General features: G+C 27.9%; 1 protein-coding gene across 1 annotated transcript; it reads left to right on the top strand.

Annotated features, from left to right (window-relative positions):
- Window positions 1–14,661: 14,661 nt before the first annotated feature.
- LOC108487904 (cytokinin dehydrogenase 3) lies at window positions 14,662–19,206 on the top strand. Its single transcript, XM_017792243.2, has 5 exons — window positions 14,662–15,412; window positions 16,128–16,255; window positions 16,841–17,116; window positions 17,917–18,185; window positions 18,727–19,206. The coding sequence occupies exons 1-5, from the start codon at window positions 14,806–14,808 to the stop codon at window positions 19,019–19,021; spliced, it is 1,575 nt and encodes a 524-aa protein (XP_017647732.1). The 5' UTR covers window positions 14,662–14,805; the 3' UTR covers window positions 19,022–19,206.
- Window positions 19,207–21,768: the final 2,562 nt, after the last annotated feature.

The following is a 21,768-nucleotide window of genomic DNA, read 5'->3' as shown; positions in this document are numbered from 1 at the left end:
TCATAAGCCTTAATCAGAGAACTAAAACTAATGGTCTGTCCTAAGGTAGGTTGGGCTACATCTTGTTGTGCACAGTATCTAGTAGAATAATTGTTCTTTTCTTTTTTTCATAGAACAATTGTTCTTCATTCTACAATATCTTGCATTTTCTTCACTCCAATAGATCAACTGCAATTTTAATTTTCTGTCTTGTAAAACTGGTCTGCTACGTTGGGAAGAAAAGATGGCTGATAAAATTAAAATAGATTAATTTCACAGTGTGAGTATTAGATATGAGTATTTTTTTTTTATATTTAGAATATATTTAGAAATTATATCTCTATATCTATAAGTACATGAGTGCTGACCATGAATATTTCGGAAGAAAAAAACCCAAACAATGCATTAAAAAAAATATCATCCTTTTGTGAGCGGAACCTTTTTCTTTATATAATCATGTATCTTTATCAGTTTTATGGTCTAACAATAATCTTGTTCGGATAATATGATATTTAGGTAAAAATCCTTTCAACAATGATAATTTTAGAATTAGAACTCAATCTAAATGCCTATCTAAATGCCTATGAAAGAATTTCACTATCATTTCTTCTAACCACCTATTGGAAATTGTGAGCAAAATTTAATTGGGTAAAAATAACTTAGAGATTCTAATAATAGAAACTAGATTGTATTTTGCTCCATTTATTAAAAAAATGGGTAAATTAGTTCATCTATATTAGATCAAATAACTAATTGGTCATTCTATTAAAAATTTCATCTATTTTTACTATTAAAATTTATTTATATATATTAACATAATTAGATAATATTTTTAAGAGAAAAGACTAATTTATTTTTTATCTAACATATAAATATTTATTTATCCATCTTTAAGTAAATAAAATATAATATAATCTAATTTTTAGTATAATAACTTTCATAATATTTACAATAAGCCAAATTTTGGGATTAGTGCTATTTTTAAATTGGCAATAATGTGAAAATGCTAACAGCTGTGAAGTGTACTTATTTCGAATCTAATTCATCTTTTTTTTTTTTTGATAATTCTACAGTACTGCTATGAAAATGTGAAATACAATTAGAAAGGGGAAGCTGATGTGATGTCTTAGAGAAACATTTAAAGCCAAATTAATCTAACCAGCTACCTGTTTCTCTCCATTTTAGCCTCTCTCTTTTTCTTTTCTTTTTTTAAGCTTCAATTATTAGCGTTAATATATAATTTGGTGCCATTTTTTTTCTAATATAGTATTTATATTATTTTTCCGTCCAATCTGATATTTATATTTAACATAAATTAGATGCTTTTGGTATTAAAAGGTAATATTTAAGTTTTAGAGTTGATTTGATAAAACTTATAATTAGCTAATAATATTAATAATTAATTTTTTAAATAAATTCTTAAAATCGAATTAAATCATATTCATTGGACTGTATGTGATAAATTAAACATAAATTTAAAGAAATTCACAATCAACACTAAAGTTTTTCTATTAACAAAATCATAAAAAATCAAACATAATGATATTAATAACTAAATTTAATCAAATCAACTCTAAAACTTAAATTAAATACTAAAAATTAACATAATTATTTTTGAGTTCTAAACCATATAACTTTTATTAAATAAAATATCAAATTGGAATATCAAATAATATATTAAGGATAATTATTATTACTGTCTTCCACCACTACAGCATCTCCATCATCATCGATACAATCATCATACCTATTTCCAGCCAGACCAGCCAACATTTTGTTTTACTTCACACCCTGTAAGCTTTTTTGTTTAAATGGTAGTGTGAAAAACACATATGCTTTTTTGTATTTTCACTAATATATCAAAATAAGCTGAAAGCAACGTTCGAGCACAGCTCTCCCACGAGTGAGTTTGATCATCATGTTCACATTCTGAAACTGCTTCCTATCGTCCCTGCATTTTCAGCATCATAGTTGTCCCACACACACACATTATCAAGTTATTCCAGTTGTTATTTTTCCTTTTTGTCTCTATCATGCCAGTTCGTTTTTGTTTTTTTTCCCTCTCTCTCTCTCTATATGCCATATCTGAGTAAGAATCTTTTGACATTGTGTTACTTTTATGTTTTCCTTTATATATTTTTCCCGAATTTTAAATTTAGTCTTTTAAATTAAGTTGTTAAAATTATTTTGTTAAATTTTAATTTATTATAACGTCATTTTGTTAGTTACATTGTTGTCGAATGAGTATTTCTATTGGTGTAAAATTAAAATAGTTTTAATTTTTAAAAAAATTATATGATTAATATTTTAACAATTCAATTGTTAAATTTATTAAGATATTTAAAATTTTCATACATATAATTTTTAAATCGATCTGATATTTTTGTCATATTAATCTAAAATATTGTTTATATTAATATGTATTTAATGGTTGGAAGTTTTTTACATAAATCAAATAGTTATAATTTTTTTAATTTACACGAAACTTGACCTGTATGGCGCATGACATATAATGATTGGATTGTTAAGATATTAATAATATAAAGGTTATAGAAGAGAGTAAAACAATTTTAATTTTATAATGGTGGTTTACTCTCCATTTACAATAGTGTAGAACATAAATGATTTTACATTTTTTAGCTTTTATATGATTAATATTTTAACAATCCAATCGTTAAATTTATCAAAATATTTGTACTTTTTATGCATATAAATTTTTAATCGATTTGATATCTCTATAATATTTACTAAAAATATTGCATATGTTAATATATATTTAACGGTTCAAAGTTTTTAAATAAAACAATTGTTAGAAAATTTTAATTTATGTTAAACTTGAAATGCATGATCGACATACATAAAGCATGAACTATGATGATTGGTTGTTAAAATATTAATCATATAAAAGATAAGAAAATCTGAAAAACCACAGTGATGTAAGTGAAATTTTTTCGAATATATGAGAACTTTTTTTAAGATATATATATATATATATATATGAGAAAAGTTATTCACCATATTGTGGAATTTATTAATGTCATCAGAGGTGTAGTCAGGGGGGGCTGGCATGGCCCCTACCCTTCCTAAAATGGAAAATTTTATTTTAGGCCCTTGAAAAGTTATAAAAATTTTAAATTAGTAAAGGTAAAATTACACTTTGGCCCCCCTAAAATTATAAAAATTCAATTTAATCCTTTACAAATTATAAAAATATAAATTATAAAAATTAAAATTTCATCCGCCCCTTAAAAAAATTTTTCGACTTCTACAGAATGTCATATTTATAAAAATTATATATTTATATTAATATTAAGTCTTTGATAGAGATAGCATCGTTTATTAATTGATTCTTGACTCAATTGTGAAATTATAAATAAATTATTATTTTATAAAGTAATAAATATTATTTTCGGGTTTTCATCCTTTTATGTTTCATTTATACTAGGGTTTGAACTAGAGATATTATAATTTTAATATTTTGATTTTATCATTTTAATCAAAATTTTATTTAGTTATTTTTAAATAAATTTATTATATAATTTTTCACCCAAATAGTTTTTGTAATTTTTTGGGCAATGTGTTATTATTTGATACAAAGATAATGGAGTTTTTTTTTTAACTTTACAAGTTTAATTAAAAATCTACATATGTTTCATTTGCTTAATTTTAGTTTTATAAATATAAATAAAATACACATGATAATTTTTTATCTAATAATTATCCATAATATAATTTGAATAATTATGATCAAACTCAAACATAAGAATGCACTGTTCACTAAGAACTTGAATACATCTAGACTATAAATGGATGAGATTGAATTTAAACTTTAGAACTCAAAATTTGAAAGTTCGTTATCATATCTATTATTTTAATATAATGTTTAAAATTACCTATAACCTCTATTCAACCTTTAAATAAAAAGATAATGTACTTTATTCGTAACCTCTTACACTAATAATAATATCGATACTAATTATACTAATACTCAATCGATAGAACCACCCATATTCTAACATTTTCGTTCGAATCATACTATATATATATTTATTATGATGACAAAATAGCAACCCTATCAAGAATTGCTTCCCTATTTAACATATGTAACTGCAAATTCGAGTGCTTCTCTATAAATTATGTGAGTTTTTTTTTAATTTGTGTTAGTTTTAAATATTATTGTGTATATTATCTAAATTTATTTAATTTTAAGTTTGAAAAATTCTGCCATGATTTTAATTATAATTATTTGAATGTATTGTAATTGTGATGGTATTTATAAAAATCATAATTATAATAAAATTATAATAAAATATGAAAAATAATTGAAACTCTCTCATTAAAATTATTAAATGTTAATCTATAATCATGATTAAAATTTAAGTTCATGCTGCATTATAGGTAACCCTACAAAAGAATATATAGGCATATTAGGGTGCAAATTTTTCAATGCTTAAAGCTAATCATTTCATTAGCTAGAAAAGCTTGTTTAGGCCAATTGTTCCTATTATCTATATGGGACAAAATGAGAATAATTGTTGGCTCACTAATCATATAATCGGAATAATTGTTGTAAACATGAAATAATATATAAAAAAACCCCATTTTACACAGCAGATACTTTAGAAAATCATAGTTTTCTTTTGGCTAATTAGGCCGAAAAGTAGGCAAATGTTGGTGTATTTCCATGGAAATTGGTGCACTATATTGCAAACAACCCTTTTAGCCATGGGGATTATTAAATATTGAAAAACACATTAATCTTTTTGATTAGAAGTAATAGAACAGAAAATTCATGATTATAGAATAACATTTAATAATTTTAATGAGAGAGTTTCAATTATTTTTCATATTTTATTATCATTTTTTTATAATTATGATTTTTACAAATACCATCACAATTACAATACATTCAAACGGGTCCTATTGCAGCTAATTATGCAGATTCAGCAGAGGCAGGGGCGGTGTTTATTGCATTGGATTTGTTCTTATTCATAGGATGGAAGATTAATGGCTATCTTATTGTAGAAATTGGTTTAAAAATGGTGTACAATTGGTGTCTGAATAAGGATATGAGATCATGGTCGTTACAAACAACATTTTCAGATATTGATAAGAAAATTGAGTAGGTGGGTAGCATAGTATTCTCAATGGCAGATCAAAAAGGTAATGAAATGGCTTCAACCTTGACCGTAGTAGGTAGTAATTGTGGTGACATGTTTAAAATTTGGTGATGATTTTTTTCTTTGATTCCAAGAATATATTTTTCAATTATAGGAAATGTTTCATGGTGGTATTTCGTAAGTTGTTCCTTTGAATACTGTTTTTGTTGTATTTACAACATATCAATTTGAATGAAGTCAAAAAGAAAAAGAAAAAAAAACAAAAAACAAAAGAGTGGCCAATAAGTTGTACTTAGGTTGTCAATTTCATTTCATTTCATTTTATTATCCAAAACATGATCTTGGCTAATAAGAATGTGACACTCAATTTGTTCTTATTGGATGTTGTATTCTATTGAAGTAAAGTGAGACGAAATTGATATAATTTTTTTTATATTTTTCTTATTCATTTTTATAGTTCATATTCCAAATTTATAACTATTCCTAAAAAATACCACTACCATAAAGGTGGCCAAGGCAAACAACATTATTTTGAAGAGATGTAGAGCTATGGAATCTAAAGAGGGTAGAGGCATTGGCTCCTATTATAGGACGTATCTTCAAATCTCAGCCCCCCATAGTACCGACAGTTCCCAAGCACAAGCTTATATAAAAACTCAACAACTTGCAACCACGAGTGGGGTCTTTTATTATTATTATTATTATTATTATTATTATTATTATTACCTGCTAAACTCATAGCCAAAACTTCCCAACTTAACCCCATAGCCAAAACTTCCCAGCTTAACCCCACATACATCACCCCCTAATCTTAGTATCATGTAAAACACTTCCCCCAATCAAGTACCCATTTCTTAATCTACATTTGAGGTGATTATAGTCAGGTCGAAACAGGTTTAGGTAGGGTTGAGTCTATGTTTAGATAGATAACTTGTATTGACTATCGAAGCAGTTGACTCTCACAAATAGAGATATAAATGTGATTGTTTGGATTGATAAAAAAATTGACATGACTGAAGTTAAATTTGTCCTAGATCTGTTTATGAATTTATTCATTTATGATGTTAATTATGTGATTCAATGAAATCTCAAGTAAAAGACTATATGTCTTAACTCATATACTTTGATGTATTCAAAACCTGAGTTCTCATGGTTGTGGGTTGTACATTGGTACATTGAGTACATAACTTTTGCATGGCATGACAACAATTACATTTATAGTGAAATTCATAGCTCAAATAAAGAGTAAATGATATTCTCTCACTATAGTATTGTATAGATTAGGATGGAACATGACTTCGAGTAATTCTTCTGAACGAATGACTATAATTACTATTTGTATGTAATGATCATTTTCATAATGGAAGATACAGTGGTGACCATGGGATAAAATGGATCGAATTAGATGAATAGATTTAACTTGAAGAGATTAAGGGTATCATGTGAGGGTAACACACATATAACAAGGTCATTAGATAAAAGCTATATAATAGGGACTTCAATCATTGTACTTTAGTGGAATGGTTTCGTGACTAAATAATTCAAATATGTTTGATCAGTTTCTTCGCTAGCTCAACACAACTTTGTACGGATTGCGTAATAAGAACTATACGAATGATTGGACGAAAATATTGAATAAGAAATAGATTGCAAGAATTTTTATCTGTAGTCAATGTGTTTTCTCGAAAGGACAATAGATGACTTAGAAATTATTTTGATTTTTTGAGGTATTATTTAACTGTATGAAATTAAATAATTGAGTTCAAAGTGAAAATTGAATTAATTAGTTATCATAGTCATATTTTAATTAGGCAATTAAATTAATTTATGCATAGATTCCATTACGATAAAGTTGTCATCATTTTAATAAAATTAAAATTGAATTATATAAATTAATTAATATTAAAAATAATAGATAAAAAACCTTTGTAACTAGATTGAATAATTATATGAACTTGTTTTGATACAGATTAAGACTGGAGACCGGAGATCACATATAATTAAACTCGATACAAATTGACTTGAGAAGACTGATAGGGCATATGTGCCATGACACACAATGAGTAAAATTCCTTGGTTTTGCCTACCTCCTCATTTGCGGAGTACTAGTGGACTGCATTTTTTATTAAATGATTATTTTTTATGCTTATTTAATTTAAATATAACTCTTGTGTTTTTTTTGTCTACATATAGATGACTTAGGGATATCGAAATTAATATGTAACACTAAGGGTAAATACTATCGAATTTTAGTGAAATTTTATGAGTTTTTTTTTTAACTCAAACAAATTCTATTTTTTTGAGCTTTCTAGTTATTAATTTATGAGATTATAATTGCTTTCTTCTTGGTAATTATAATTCAAATATGGAATATTTAATTTCAGTTTTGGATCCTCCATTTAGAGGAAGTCGACTTCCCCTTTAAGAAATCTCAATTTTCATTTTGTATTCAGTTCTTTAAGTTAGAGCCTACTCTTTAAGCATCTGTGAGTACGATAACAATGGAAAAGATCATTTAGTTGAAAACTTGAAGGATTTGGATTCTAGTTGGATAGTTCAACAAATCTAGCATCCCATATTTACATTTTCAGCGCCTCTCTCAAAGCTCGAAAACACAAGTACTATATTTGATTAGATTTATTACTATAGATATCATGATAAATGTTTTTTTTTAATGAAAAAAGTTTAAAATTCTGCTATATCAACTCAAACGTTTTTCATACCAATTTTTTTCAACAATTGGCCTCAGAGCCTAGGTTATGTTCTGTCTATTGATATAAATTAATGATCAAATAGTTTCCTCTTTCTTTTGTGTGATTAAATTAATAGAAAGTGATATTCTCAATCTATTACATGTATGAATATAATTATAAATGAATCATATATTTGTTATTATTTAATTTTGTCAAGGTTGTGGTTTCTAGAATTAGAATGATTGTATTTAGGTTATATTTATATATATAATTAGATCGTGGACTATAATCTGCACATGTTTTTTATTTTTATATTTTGCCATTAGAAAATCTTGTGAGTAGAAAAAAAAAGAGGACTAGAAATCTAGTAATGAAAAATCCAAACAAAGACCCCGGACTAGATAATTGGAAAAGCTGACACCATCCTAGGGAAAATTAACTATAGCATCTTCTCAACCCTTAAATAAAAGGATAAAGCGCTTCAGAGCGCTTAAACTCACATTCTCCAACACTAACAACAATACTGATATTAACCGAGTTAAAACTCAATCTATTATAAATTTACATTCCACAAATTATCAAATAGTAATTAGCATAAAATAATAAATAACTGTTCTCAATTTAAAACAGAAGAAACTGTCCTTTATTCTTTAATTAAAAGAAAAAGTAACAATGTGCACAGTAAAGAAGGAAATTTTAAGCAACTTTTGAACTCTCTATCGAGACCAGATTATGGTGTGTAATTAAGGAACAACATGATTAAGGAATTTGCTTTTATTATTTGTACTTTATTCATGCACGCATGGGTGGCTATGATTGCATTACGCGACATAGATTTTGTGGCGGTGCAATGTCTTAAATGTTTTGGACCAATGTATGTGATGTTGTGGGCTGGCATCGATCCCCATAAAGATTTTCAATATCTCTCACAAAACAGTCCCCCCACGAGTTCATTCCCCATGTTTTTCTGCACGAGCGTTTTGGGGGCGCCTTTGCCTTATTTTTTCTTTGCTTCTCATGATATCAATGCTACAATTAAAGACTTAAACAAAAGTCATTGAACCTTCCTCTTTCTATGTGTAGTGTTCATCATGAAGAAGCATATGTTGACATTTCACACGTGATTTAACTTTTTTCATATTTGTTTTATGGTTTATTTTGAGGTTAGTATTTACACTTTTTAATAATATTGTCTTTGATATTTTAAAGTGCTATGAAAATGGTTAATATTTAATGTATCAGTGATAGTGTATAATTTTGTGTGTTGTTAGCGAATTAGATGATGATATATTATGTAAGATGAAGTGATTTCTTTGAAATTAAATGATGATACATCAATGCATTAAATATAGGGTTAATATACAATTTGGCACTTATATTTGGCTTCAATATTTAATTTGATACATGATATTTTTTTGTCCATACAAGTACCTAAGTTTGACTTTAGTGTTCAATGTGGTAACGAGGTTTTTCTTTTGTCCCAATTAAACACCTATGTACTTTTTTTACTAGAGCACAATGTCCAAAATTTATTGGGCAGATGATTTTGTGTAGTTTGGGTGCTAAATTGAACATTGAAACCAAACTTAAATAATAAATTGAGTCAAAAAAATTCAAGTACTAAATTGGACGATAAAATCAAATATAGGTACCAAACTATTCGTTAACCCTTAAATATAAATCTTTTAACTATTACAAATTTATATTCGCTTTGCTTATTGATTGCTATAAATAGTGATAAATGGAAGAAGCAAAACTTTTAAAATAATGTTATACTTTCGTGTTGCAACCATTATTTAAATCTCTTGCTTGCATGTTTAATATACATTATCTGTTAGTTCTTATTTGAAATTGAAAAATTGATTTCATCAATTTAAATCTTATTTTGATTTAAACTTGAATTGATTTAAATTCAAAATTGATTAAAACTCGAATCAAGAGCAAAATTTAGCATTTGGTGTTGGGGTCAAAATAAAATTATAAAAGAACCAAAACTAAATATTTTGTTTTAAAAAGATCTAAATTGAATTTTTGATAATTGGAAAGGACCAAAATTGATATTATTCGATTTAACCAAAGGAGATCAAGACCCTACCTATACCTTGACTTGAAATGACTTGAGCATGTATCTAAAAATAACCCAAACTTATAACAAGACAACTTGGAAAATTTAAACTTTAAACCCGAAATTAACTCTGGCCGAAATAACTCAAAATTTTTAAAATCTAAATTAATCCAAAATTATATGTTTGTAAAATTGAAAGGTGCAAAACGTTATTTTTTCATGGTTTACTTATAATTCCAAATTTCTAATTTAAATGTGGGATTGTCAACCCACCTTTTATTATTTCTTCTTCGTACGTCTGCTCTACTACTGTCTTCTGTTAGGTATAAAAACCTAACAATCACTGATTTCGACATGTGGGAGATGTCATACAATGCATGCTTATATATATAGTTGTTTTCATGATAGTTTCTTGAGATGTTTATATCTTATCTTAAAAGATAACGTGGATTCGGATATTGATCTTTATGCACATTTGACTATCTATGATGAAGAAAATTCTGAAATGAAGTGTTGAAAGGTCTAAATTCGTACCTGTAAGATCTTTAGGTCAAAGATTTGTCTTTTGAATGAAATGAATTGTTTTGTTAGTCTATTACTTGAATTCAATAACTTAAAAACATATACTTGAAAATCTTGGACCGCAATATTTTGTTCAAGGGAGAATTCATGTATTCGACTCTTTGATTCAAAAACGGAAGATTTAAGGTGGAACCATAAAACTTTAAAAATATTAACTGTGTTCAATAGTAAATGATATTTTAAAAAAAATAAATGTTAATTTTATTCCAATTTGGCTTTATTCAAATCCTTTTAATAGTATAGGAACTAAATTGATCCATTCAATAATAGAGGGACTAATTTAATCATGTTCCAATAATAGAAGGACCTCATATATACATTCACCTTTTTGAACCCCAACCCTAGCCAAAAAGAGTATTCTCACGACACCATTAAAGATAACTGTCACAACATATTCAGTCTCATTCTTTTTTTTTTCCCTAAACTCACCAATCCCAAAATGGGATACATATAGGTCATATCTTAACCTGAATTTAAATTGGACTTTATCAAGGAGGCAATCATATTATGAGGGACTCAATCCAAACCCTCATTTCCTATAAATATCCCCCTCTTCCAAGATCAGAGATGAGGGTGATATACAAGAGAAACCATTAACAACATCTTGGACCCCCATCCTTAATGACTCTTCGCACCACTCTTAGTGTGAACCACTATAGCAAACCACTCTAAAACTTTGTACAACTTAATTGTTATAACGATTCGTTCCACTTGTGGAAATCTAGATGAAAAACTATGGTTGAATTGGCCCAAACATCATAGAAGTGCAAGAACATTAGGTTGACTATGAGCATTACTAGAACCCCATTATGGATATGTATATAACCAATATGGTTAGGGGGTAGTACTAGTACAATAATAAGTAGCAATATCGTCAGCAACATCCAAGGATGGAATATCAGACATAGACTACTTATAGCCAATATGGTTAACCATTCAATCAAGGAAAATACTACCAACAACCTCAAGCTCAAGCTATATGAGTGGCTACAGCCTTAAGGAACCCCACCATGCAGAATTATACTCTCGCATCACAACAACACACCAAACTATATGAGTAGCTCAAGCTCTTGCTAGAAAAATACAACCAACAAGAAGAGACTATATGATAGTACGCTCAAATCATTTGTGAATTAATGGTAGAACAAAACAATCTAGAAACAACAAATTTAACACCAAGGAATAACAATATAACTTCATCAACAACTAGGCATAGGAATCACCTAAGTAGGGCAAGATCGAGGGAGTAGGGAGTAGCCTAGAAGGAGTGGGCATAGTGCCAACTAGCTCCCCTTTTGAACGATAAATGGAGGCATTAAGGAGAGAAATGGTCCAATATGAAGGAATTGAAAAAGCTAAGAAAGGCTTTATCGGTCTAATACAGAAATGGTCCATTGACTTCCTAGGTTGCTTCAAAGCCAATCCCAATTTCCTTTAATCTAGCAAAGTATATTATAAGGGAATGACAGATCCAAGAGACCACTTATTGGGAAATCTATAAAGGTTTATGTGGATGACATGTTGGTAAAAGTACTTCCATGGAATGGTGTGTGAAAAATTTAGCAAATGTTTTTACCATCTTGAGAAAACATGGTATCAGATTGATCCTTGCTAAGTGCATTTGCAATTGGCATAGTAAATTTTAAGGGCTTATGGTCTCACAAAGAGTAATAGAGTCCAACCTAAAAAAATATTAAAGTTGTGTTAGGTCTTCACCCATCAAGGAATACTAAAGAAATTCAAAAGTTGATTGGAAGGCTAGCAGCGCTGCGTAGGTTTGTTTTGATCTCAACAAGCAAATGTCTTCTATTCTTTAAAGCATTGAACCTCAACCATAAACGACAAAGATCTCTCTTTCACTAAAAAATAACATCCTTTCACCCCAAAATGGCAATATCAAAGAAGTTCACTTTATAAACTTCTCTTCAACTAGGGGACAATTGTTATACAATCCATGTTTTAACACCACCATGCCACAAAGTGCATTGTCACAATGCTATCATAGACAATTGCCACATCAAATTCAATCTCATTAATGGTTCCAATTTCTCAAGTTCACCAACCTTACATCGGCTACATCCAAGCCATACCTTAAATTGAGTTTAAATTGGACTCTACTAAGAGGCAATTATGTAATAAGGGACCCACTTCAACCCTCATTTTCCTATAAATATCTCCCTCTTCCAAAATCAGTAGAGGAAGATATACAAGAGAAACCATTAATCATCACTCTACTAAACATTATCCTAAAACTTCATCTTTAATGATTCTTCACACCATTTGCAATGTAAACCACTAAAACAAACTACCCTAATGCTCTATATAACTTAATTATTATAATATATGTGCATTAACATCCCGATTTATTATAATTCTCAAAATGAAATATTGATATAATTTGCTTAGATTCTTTTTCAAATTCGATAATATTGATTGATAGTGTAACATAATATACATTCCTAGCTCACAAGCTCCCTGAATTTTGTAAGGTAATGTACCCCAAAAACCAAGTATAACATCTTTGGATTTCATTGAATTTTAGCTGAATGAAATTCAAAATTCAAGTAATTTTAGGCATATTCTTTTATGAAAATCTTTAACTTGTAAATGAGTTAAAAAGAATTTTCTTTTTACATTTATATTAAAATTGTAAGTGGATATTATTTTTTAAATAATAAGTGGATAATTTATTCAAATTACTAAATACATATATGAGGTTATAATAATGAAAAAAATTGATTATAATTATTTCTTTGAGTAAAGTCCCATTAGATCCTCTTGCATGTCATGGACCATGTATTCATAATTTAATTCATCTTTAATCTTAATTTATTTAAATATCAAAATATATCTTAAAGATGGTATTGTTGAATTTATATATAATTTTAATTATTTAAATATTGAATCACATCTTAAAGATATATACATTCTAATAAAATCATAATTTTTATGGACATCTTGAAGATGAATACCAATAAAACTCAATCTTTCTTTGACAATTTTGATTGAATAACCTAACCCATAATTCAATAATTCTTTAAACTTCGTTGACTTAAACATAGAAAATGCTTATAAAAAACAAATCTTCCTTTATTATTTTTCACAAATAATTTAACTTAAATTAATTAACTTAAATATCGAAAAACATGCAAGAATCTTCTATTTTTCATTTTCACAAATATAACCGAACTCATGATAGCTTCACGACTTACACCAACGAAAACATGAACACAAATGATGATATAGAGGACAAAGAGAGTTTAATATTAATATGATAACTAATAATAAGAGGGCAGCTAGCTAGGCTATTATTATGGTCCCTAATTTGACTTTAATGTTTGATTTATATGTAACCTAAGATACATACAAACCAAATCAGCAAATCTTTGTAAAGAAGAAAAATCCGGCTGATGTCTCCACACACTAAGTTTCTCTACAATATGACAATATGATTGATTCAAATCTCTAATTCGAACATGAAATAACCTTAACTTATAAGATTTTTTTTTAAAAAAAAAAACCTAAAAGAGAAAAGAAAATTCTTAAAGATCCTTTTGATGATTACCCAAATTTGAATCATACTTTTAATAATAAAAGAAATTTGGAAACAAAGAAAATTTGGTATACAAGCCTAAAAATTGACCTATGCTGGATTAATATTAGCCCTCTTGAAAAAAAGAAAGAAAAGCAGCCCCACAAGAATGAAAAACCTGTGGGTGGCTGGCTGGCTATAGTTTATAGCTTGAGAAATCTCTGATGATAATACCATAAAAAGATAAAAAAAAATGGTCTAATTCTGATTTTAGTCCCTCTATTATAAAGTTATAATTCCAAATTTATAACACTAGTAGCTATTGTTGTTAAAGTAATGACATAGAAATTTCTTTTTATTGATATCTAGTAGTCGCAACCAAAATCCCATGTGGAAATCCAATCAAGTATATTCAACCTATTTAAAGTTGTTTTAAAAAAACAATTTCACTTCAGAAGTTTAATGACAACAATTAATGGAGGTATCAATCTGGACTTACTAATAATATTATAAAAATAGATGAGCCAATTATAGGGACTAAAATCAAAATTAGACCAAAACACATACTTTAATTAGCCATTGGATAACGACGTCGTTTCTTCCAAAACCTTTCATCGTCTTCCTGCAAAATTGCCTTCACCCTCTATTCATGTATTATGTATATATACATGTACGTGTACATATACATATACATACACTTCCCTCCTTTCGCCATCTCTATAAAATGAACGACTCAAAGTCTCTTAAACCAAAGAAAAGAGCTGATAATCACCTTGTTTTCTTTCCCCTCTTCTTTAACCCTTTCTTTTACAAAGCTTTTGATTTGCCATTAAAATGGCTGTAAGCTTCCCAATTCCATCATACTTCACAGCTATATTCATTATAAGCCGTTTGATGTCCATCATGGGGATATCAAAGCATTTGAACAATAAGCTTCTCCCCCCACTTGATAACATTACAGACAAGCTCTCCCTTGACCCTTCCGCCATTGAATCAGCTTCTCAAGATTTCGGTCACATTGTAAAATCCATCCCCAAAGCTGTTCTTCAACCTTCATCCATTGCTGACATTGCCTCCCTCATAAATTTCAGCTACAACAGTTCGATTCCCTTTACTATTGCAGCCAAAGGGCATGGCCATTCGGTGAGGGGCCAAGCGATGGCGAACGATGGGGTCATCGTCGACATGACGTCGATGAAAAAGCATCGGAACGGGACCGGAATCTGGGTCTCGAACGATGGGGTTTATGCAGATGTTGGTGGTGAACAGCTTTGGATCGATGTGTTGAATGCTACGTTGAAACATGGTGCTGCACCGGTTTCTTGGACTGATTATTTGTACCTTACCGTAGGTGGAACACTCTCTAATGGTGGAATTAGTGGTCAAAGCTTTCGTTATGGTCCTCAAATCAGTAATGTTTATGAAATGGATGTTATAACAGGTAAGATATTTTCATTTTCTAATGCTGAAAAAGATAATAAAACGTAAATAAATAAATTAATAAATTATTTGGGGGTTCATCTTGCTTTCAAATCTAGCTTACGGAGTCTTATCATATACAATTGTTTTGTATAAATACTTAGTTTTGTCGTACGCAGTCGTCATAAATAATTTTGTAATATTATTAATTCATTTATGTTTTATATTAATTTAATTATATTTTGTAACTGTTACAACATGCATTTATAATTATTCTATATTTGTACTTATAAACTCTAAAATATTAATTATTAATTTGGATTTAATTTTAAGGGTTTTAACAAGTTGGCTGCCTATAATTTATTATATAATGTCTATAAATGTATTCTTTACGGCCCTACGATTAGGAAGCCAATGATGTTAGGGCATATACATTAATACAATATATAAAATGGTAATGCATTATTAAAAAATAAATTAAAAGGGTGATTTAGGGACTAAACTAAATATTGGATTTATATTTTATGTACAAATCCTTATAAAATGATAAAATTTCAAGACTTTATTTACATGACAGTGTGTAAGTTTGATTAATTATAGAATAATAAATTGTTTGTAACACATGTTACGATTTACAGACAGGCAACATAGGACTCTCCAACATTATATATTGCTTGTTTGCATGCATGCAGTTATTATGGAGGGCTAAATTATATATTTGTGATTCTTAAATTCAGGAAAAGCTGAGATTGTGACATGCTCTCCAAATAAGAATTCAGAGCTATTTTATGCTGCTCTTGGAGGTTTAGGCCAGTTTGGAATAATAACCAGAGCAAGAATCCCACTTGAGCCAGCACCAAAAAGGGTAAATATTACATCTAATTTAAATTAGGGTTTAATTCTGCTTTTGAGTTTTTAAAATTTATTTTATTTATTTTCATTTCTAGAAATTTTGTCTCTCTATTTGTCTAATATAAAAATTAAAATTCAATTAATATCACTGTTAATAAATTTTCATTAAATTTAAATATGAAGAAGTTTAATTAACAAGTCAATTAACAGTGTTATTAATTAAACTTTATTTAAAAAAAAAAAAGAGTTCGTAAGGGCGGATAGCATCTACTAGTATAAAATCATAGATCTTCAATCCTGTTAGACCAAGCCGACTAAGGGCATTACTACTCTATTGCCCGAATAAGCTACATAATAAAATCCAATGAAATTAAAAAAAATTAGTAAACATTAGGTCTCATTATGTAAATGACCCAAAAGAGTAGACTTTAATATTTAAATAAATAAGTATAAAGAATAAATTTTAAATCTCCAAAGGGTATATAAAATTAAGGCAAAACCCTTTGTTTAATTAACCCCGTTGCTACTTATTAATTTCATGTTCATCTCTAACTTTCATTTCTTTTTTGGGTTGAAATTTAACTTGGGTTTATAACAGGTTAAATGGATAAGAATGTTGTACAACGATTTCACAGCTTTTACTAGAGACCAAGAGCTTTTAATCTCCATTAATGGAAGGCATGACAGTCATGCATTGGGTTATTTAGAAGGTTCACTTTTAATGGATCATGGTTCACCAGATAATTGGAGATCATCTTTTTTTCCACCCAAACATCACCCAAAAATAACCTCTTCGATTATCAATCATCGCATCATTTATTGTCTTGAAGTTGTCAAGCACTATGATTATCAAACTCAAAACACTGTGGACAAGGTAAATTATAAATCAATCATCACATTATCATTTGATGAATATATGGTTTTTAGGTCAACTTTCAGATTTAGTTTATTTGTTTTAATTTGGTATAATTTAGTTTATTTATTTTAGTAATATTTTTATTTAATTTTTAGTGTTGGTTATTCTGATTAAAATGTTTATATAAATTTTTCTTATTGCAACACTGAAAGAAAAATGAGCTGGAAATGGTGTTTTCTAGAAGTGATAAAGTAACATTTAGCCCCTAAACTTAGAAACTTTTTTCACCTTGATCCTTGAACATTTATTGTTCCACAACTGTTCAGAAACCTGATAGGTTTTCTTAATTTAGTCTCTAAACTTGGATTATATTAAAGTATGATGATGTGGCATTTTGAAGCTTGTGCCTCATCATCACCTACAAATTTTTTATAATTTTTGTAATACTTTTTAAAAAAAAAATTGTTTGTATATTTTTTAAATTTCCAGGTGATATCATCATACAGTAATGGAATCTGAGTTCAAGAACTAAAAGCTGAGAAAATTTATCAAGTTTTGAAATTAATGTGGACCCAAAAAAAAAATTTAGGAACTAAATTGGGAAAAGTTTCATGGACTAAATATTACTTTATCCCTTTTTAAGAAAAATTCATATGAGCATTTTAACTCAAATGTGTAATGGTCGTATTTATTTGGATTAATTAACATTAATTATGCCAAATTTAACTATAGGGACTAAAACCATAAGTTGACCAATGATTTTATGTTGAATTATAGGGTAATAATTATTATTTTCTTTTGTGTGTGTGTATATATAGGAGTTGGAACAGCTTTTGAAAGGTTTGAGCTACATGCCTGGATTTATGTTCGAAAAAGATGTGTTATATGCAGAATTCTTGAATAGAGTCCAAAGAGGAGAGCTGAAAGCTAGGTCACAAGGGTTATGGGATGTTCCTCATCCATGGTTGAATCTTTTTATACCCAAATCTCAAATTCAACGTTTCAATGATGGTGTTTTCAAGGGCATTGTCCTTGAAGGAAACATTACTACAGGACCAGTCCTTGTTTACCCCATGAACAGAAAAAAGTAAATTGCTTTGCCTCCCCCCCTTCTATTTTAGGGTTAATTCCAACTAACATCCCGAACTTGAAATTGGTCCCCGAACTTTAGAATGCTCTAATTGAGTCCTTAAAGTATCAATATCATTTTTGTTAGTCCAACCATCAGCTTGAACATTAAATGCTAGCTCCGATCTAAAGTGAAGTGACACATGAATCATATTTTAAACACGTGCATCTACTACATGGCCAGCTTGAATCTAACGTGCTAAGAAAAATAGATTGTTCTCATTAACATATTATATCCAAGTTGCCCATGTGATAGGTACAAACATGTTTAAAATTTAACTCCATGAATTTTAGATATGAGTCTTGTAAGATTCGAGCTAACATTTAATGCCTAATTGTTGACAGCTAAGCTGACAACAAGAGTTGATTGATGCGATAATAATACTTTAAAGACTTAATTAAAATTCGAGGCATATACATATATTTACGGTGGAATTAACCCTATTATGATCCACAATTTTCTTGAGAACCAAACATCTTACGTCATGATGTTTTGGCAGATGGGATGATAGGATGTCAGCTGTTATACCAGATGAAGAGATTTTCTACACAGTGGGGTTCTTGCATTCAAGTGGATTTGATGATCGGGAAGCTTTTGATGATCAAAATAAAGAAATATTGAAGTTTTGTGAAGAAGCTGGCATTGGGGTTAAACAATATCTTCCTCATTTCACTTCTAAGGACGAATGGGTTCATCATTTTGGTTCAAAATGGGAAACTTTCCAGCAGAGAAAATTTCAGTTTGATCCAAAAATGATATTGTCTCCAGGACAAAGAATTTTCAACAACAATTAAGTCCTTTCTCCTCTTTTTCCTTTTCTAGTTTTTATTGGCTTTCTAGGGGTTAAATGTAGTGTAAGTGTATAACTCTATGAGTTTAGCATATATATTATTTTTCAGAAATTTGACACAATCTTGCTATAGGCTTTTAATATTGTCTACATTTTATTTTATAATAATAGTAATTATTATAAGGTTAATATTTTAATGCATTAACTATATAATTCTATGCACTATTAATTAAATAGATGAATTTAGTTTTAATTTTTTGGATAAATATTAAATTTATATATTAATTTTAGACGTCAAATGTGTAATTTGATACATAAATTTAATTTGGTGCAATTTTATACATGAAACTTGAATTATAGTTCATATGTATACATAAAATTTTGATTTTAATTTAATTGTACACATTTAAAAAATAAATACATATATTTATTTTCATATTAGATTAATATAATTGTCTGTGTATGTAATATCAATATAAAATTGTGCTAATTCGATAATGTTATTAGTGATTTGTGAAAATGAATCAAATCAATTTTTCATGTATAAAATTGTAAAAAAATAAAAACAAAGTTCACATAAGACATTGCACATTAAATCAAAGTTCGTGTATAGTTTTAATATTTATTCTCTTTTGACTTATAATGTGTCATTAGATTATGTGACACTTGAGTGATGAAAATATTATATAAAAATATATAAAATCAACATTAAAGATTGAACCCACACCCAAAGAATTTTATATCCCTCGATTAAACTTATCATCCCTATTAATATTAATATTTGGGTTAATTTTTGGTAAATTGATAGTGTACTTTTTTTATTCCATAAATCGTTTTAAAAATTGTCATGTGTCTATCTTTTTAAAATATTTTTTAATATTTTATTATATAGGACACTTGCCAACCCCTAACCCTAGCTAGTAGAGTCTAAAAACTCTATTGATAGTGTACCAAATATTTCCTTAATTTTTTATTAAAGTTGTTGTTTAAGTTATTTAATTTAAAATATTATAAAATTATTGAAATAGATAAATACCTTTATAATAAAAAATTATTAGTCTTTAAAAGTTTTGATGTTTTAATTTTTCAAACTAAATTAATGTTTAATTAAATGATTATATCAATTCAATAAAAATTATAAATAATATAGATAATAATTCAAAACAAAATCATTACCAAGAATATCCTAAAAGGCTCATATTTCATGTGCGTGCATTTATGATTTATGTATAAATTAATAAGAGCATCCTAATAATTAGAGCTTATCTTCCTTCATGGTCTTACAATATTTAATAATAATACTCAAAAAATATAATATTATTCTATTATTTTATTTATAATTAAATGTGAGTTTAGATGAGTGGTGTGTTTATCTGTGATTAGTATAAAAATAACCGTGATAGTGAGATTAGATATTGTAACATAAGACAAAAGGTAATCTAAACACACTGCACTATACCCCACCGTCCATCCAAATTAACCTTAAGTGGATAAGTTTAGTAAGCATTACATATACACATAAAGTAGTTTATGCTCCCGAGTCTTATATTCTTTGTACAATTAAAATTTAATCTCTTTATTTTTAATTTTAGGAGTTTAGTCTCTTTACTCTTTTTATCTAATAATTAAAGTACAGTTAATAACTCCATCAAAAGAATTTCGTTAAATTAAATTATGTGTCATTTTAAAATAAAAGAAATTTATTTACATAATCAATTTAAAGTCATGTGGAAGTCAATAAGCAAAGATGAAAAATGATACACAATTCATTTTAGAATAAAAACCTTACAATCCTATCTATAACATATTTATTTTTCTTATTTCACCTTCCACGTCAGACGACGCACTCCTCAAATGACAAATTATTATTTTAGTCTCTTTTAAGTTTTTAAAATTATAAATTAGATTAATTGTAAAAATACACTTTGTCTCCCAAAGATGAAAAAGTTATCAGTTTAATTATTTTAGAATTATAAAATAATAAACATATACAAGATAAAATTATACTTTAACTCTTTTAACTTTATCCCTATTCCATACGTATAAGATTCGTCGCGTGTATAATATTTTATCACATGAGCAAATCTTTTTTATTTTAAAAATGATACACAATCTAATTTAATCAAATTCTTTTGACTACAGTTGGACTTTAATTGTTAAATCAAAATTAGAATTAAAAATAGAAAAAATAATTTTAAATGGGAAAAAGTAAAAGAAATAATTAAAGGAGAAAAAAATAAAAAAAGAGTATGATTGGTGTGGTAGGCAGCATTGCCTCCAATAGTGAAGGCACATCAATTAACACTACCACTTTATATCAAGGTAGCTAAACAATGTCTATTAAAAAGGGTACAGCTTTTAGGGTTTCATATTCCCTTCACTTTATTTATAAAATAAAAAACTATAGTATTAATTTAGTACGTGAATTATGATGTTAGCCGCAAGAATCACATTAAAAATAATTTATTTTCTCTTTTTTTCTATTTTAAAAAAATGCTTATTATAGTGTTTCGCAATGTTGGCATCTCTTACTGCATCTTGCTTAAAACCAGGAAACATAAACAGCATTTTGGCTGCTCCTTTTCCCATCATTTATTTGTTACCAATAAAAGCTTGTTTGTGTTTTTAATTCTTTGTTAATCACTGTCTTAATTCCAACACCATTAGTATGTTGTAGATTATTAACATCTTCTTTTCATATGTAACATGTTGAAGGATAAGCAAATATTTTCTTTTTCAAATTTGTAATCC

Source organism: Gossypium arboreum, chromosome 7, assembly GCF_025698485.1.
Source record: "Gossypium arboreum isolate Shixiya-1 chromosome 7, ASM2569848v2, whole genome shotgun sequence".
In the NCBI taxonomy this organism is placed as follows: domain Eukaryota; kingdom Viridiplantae; phylum Streptophyta; class Magnoliopsida; order Malvales; family Malvaceae; genus Gossypium; species Gossypium arboreum.
Note: the sequence above shows the minus strand (reverse complement) of the source record. Positions and strands in the feature narration are given on the sequence as shown.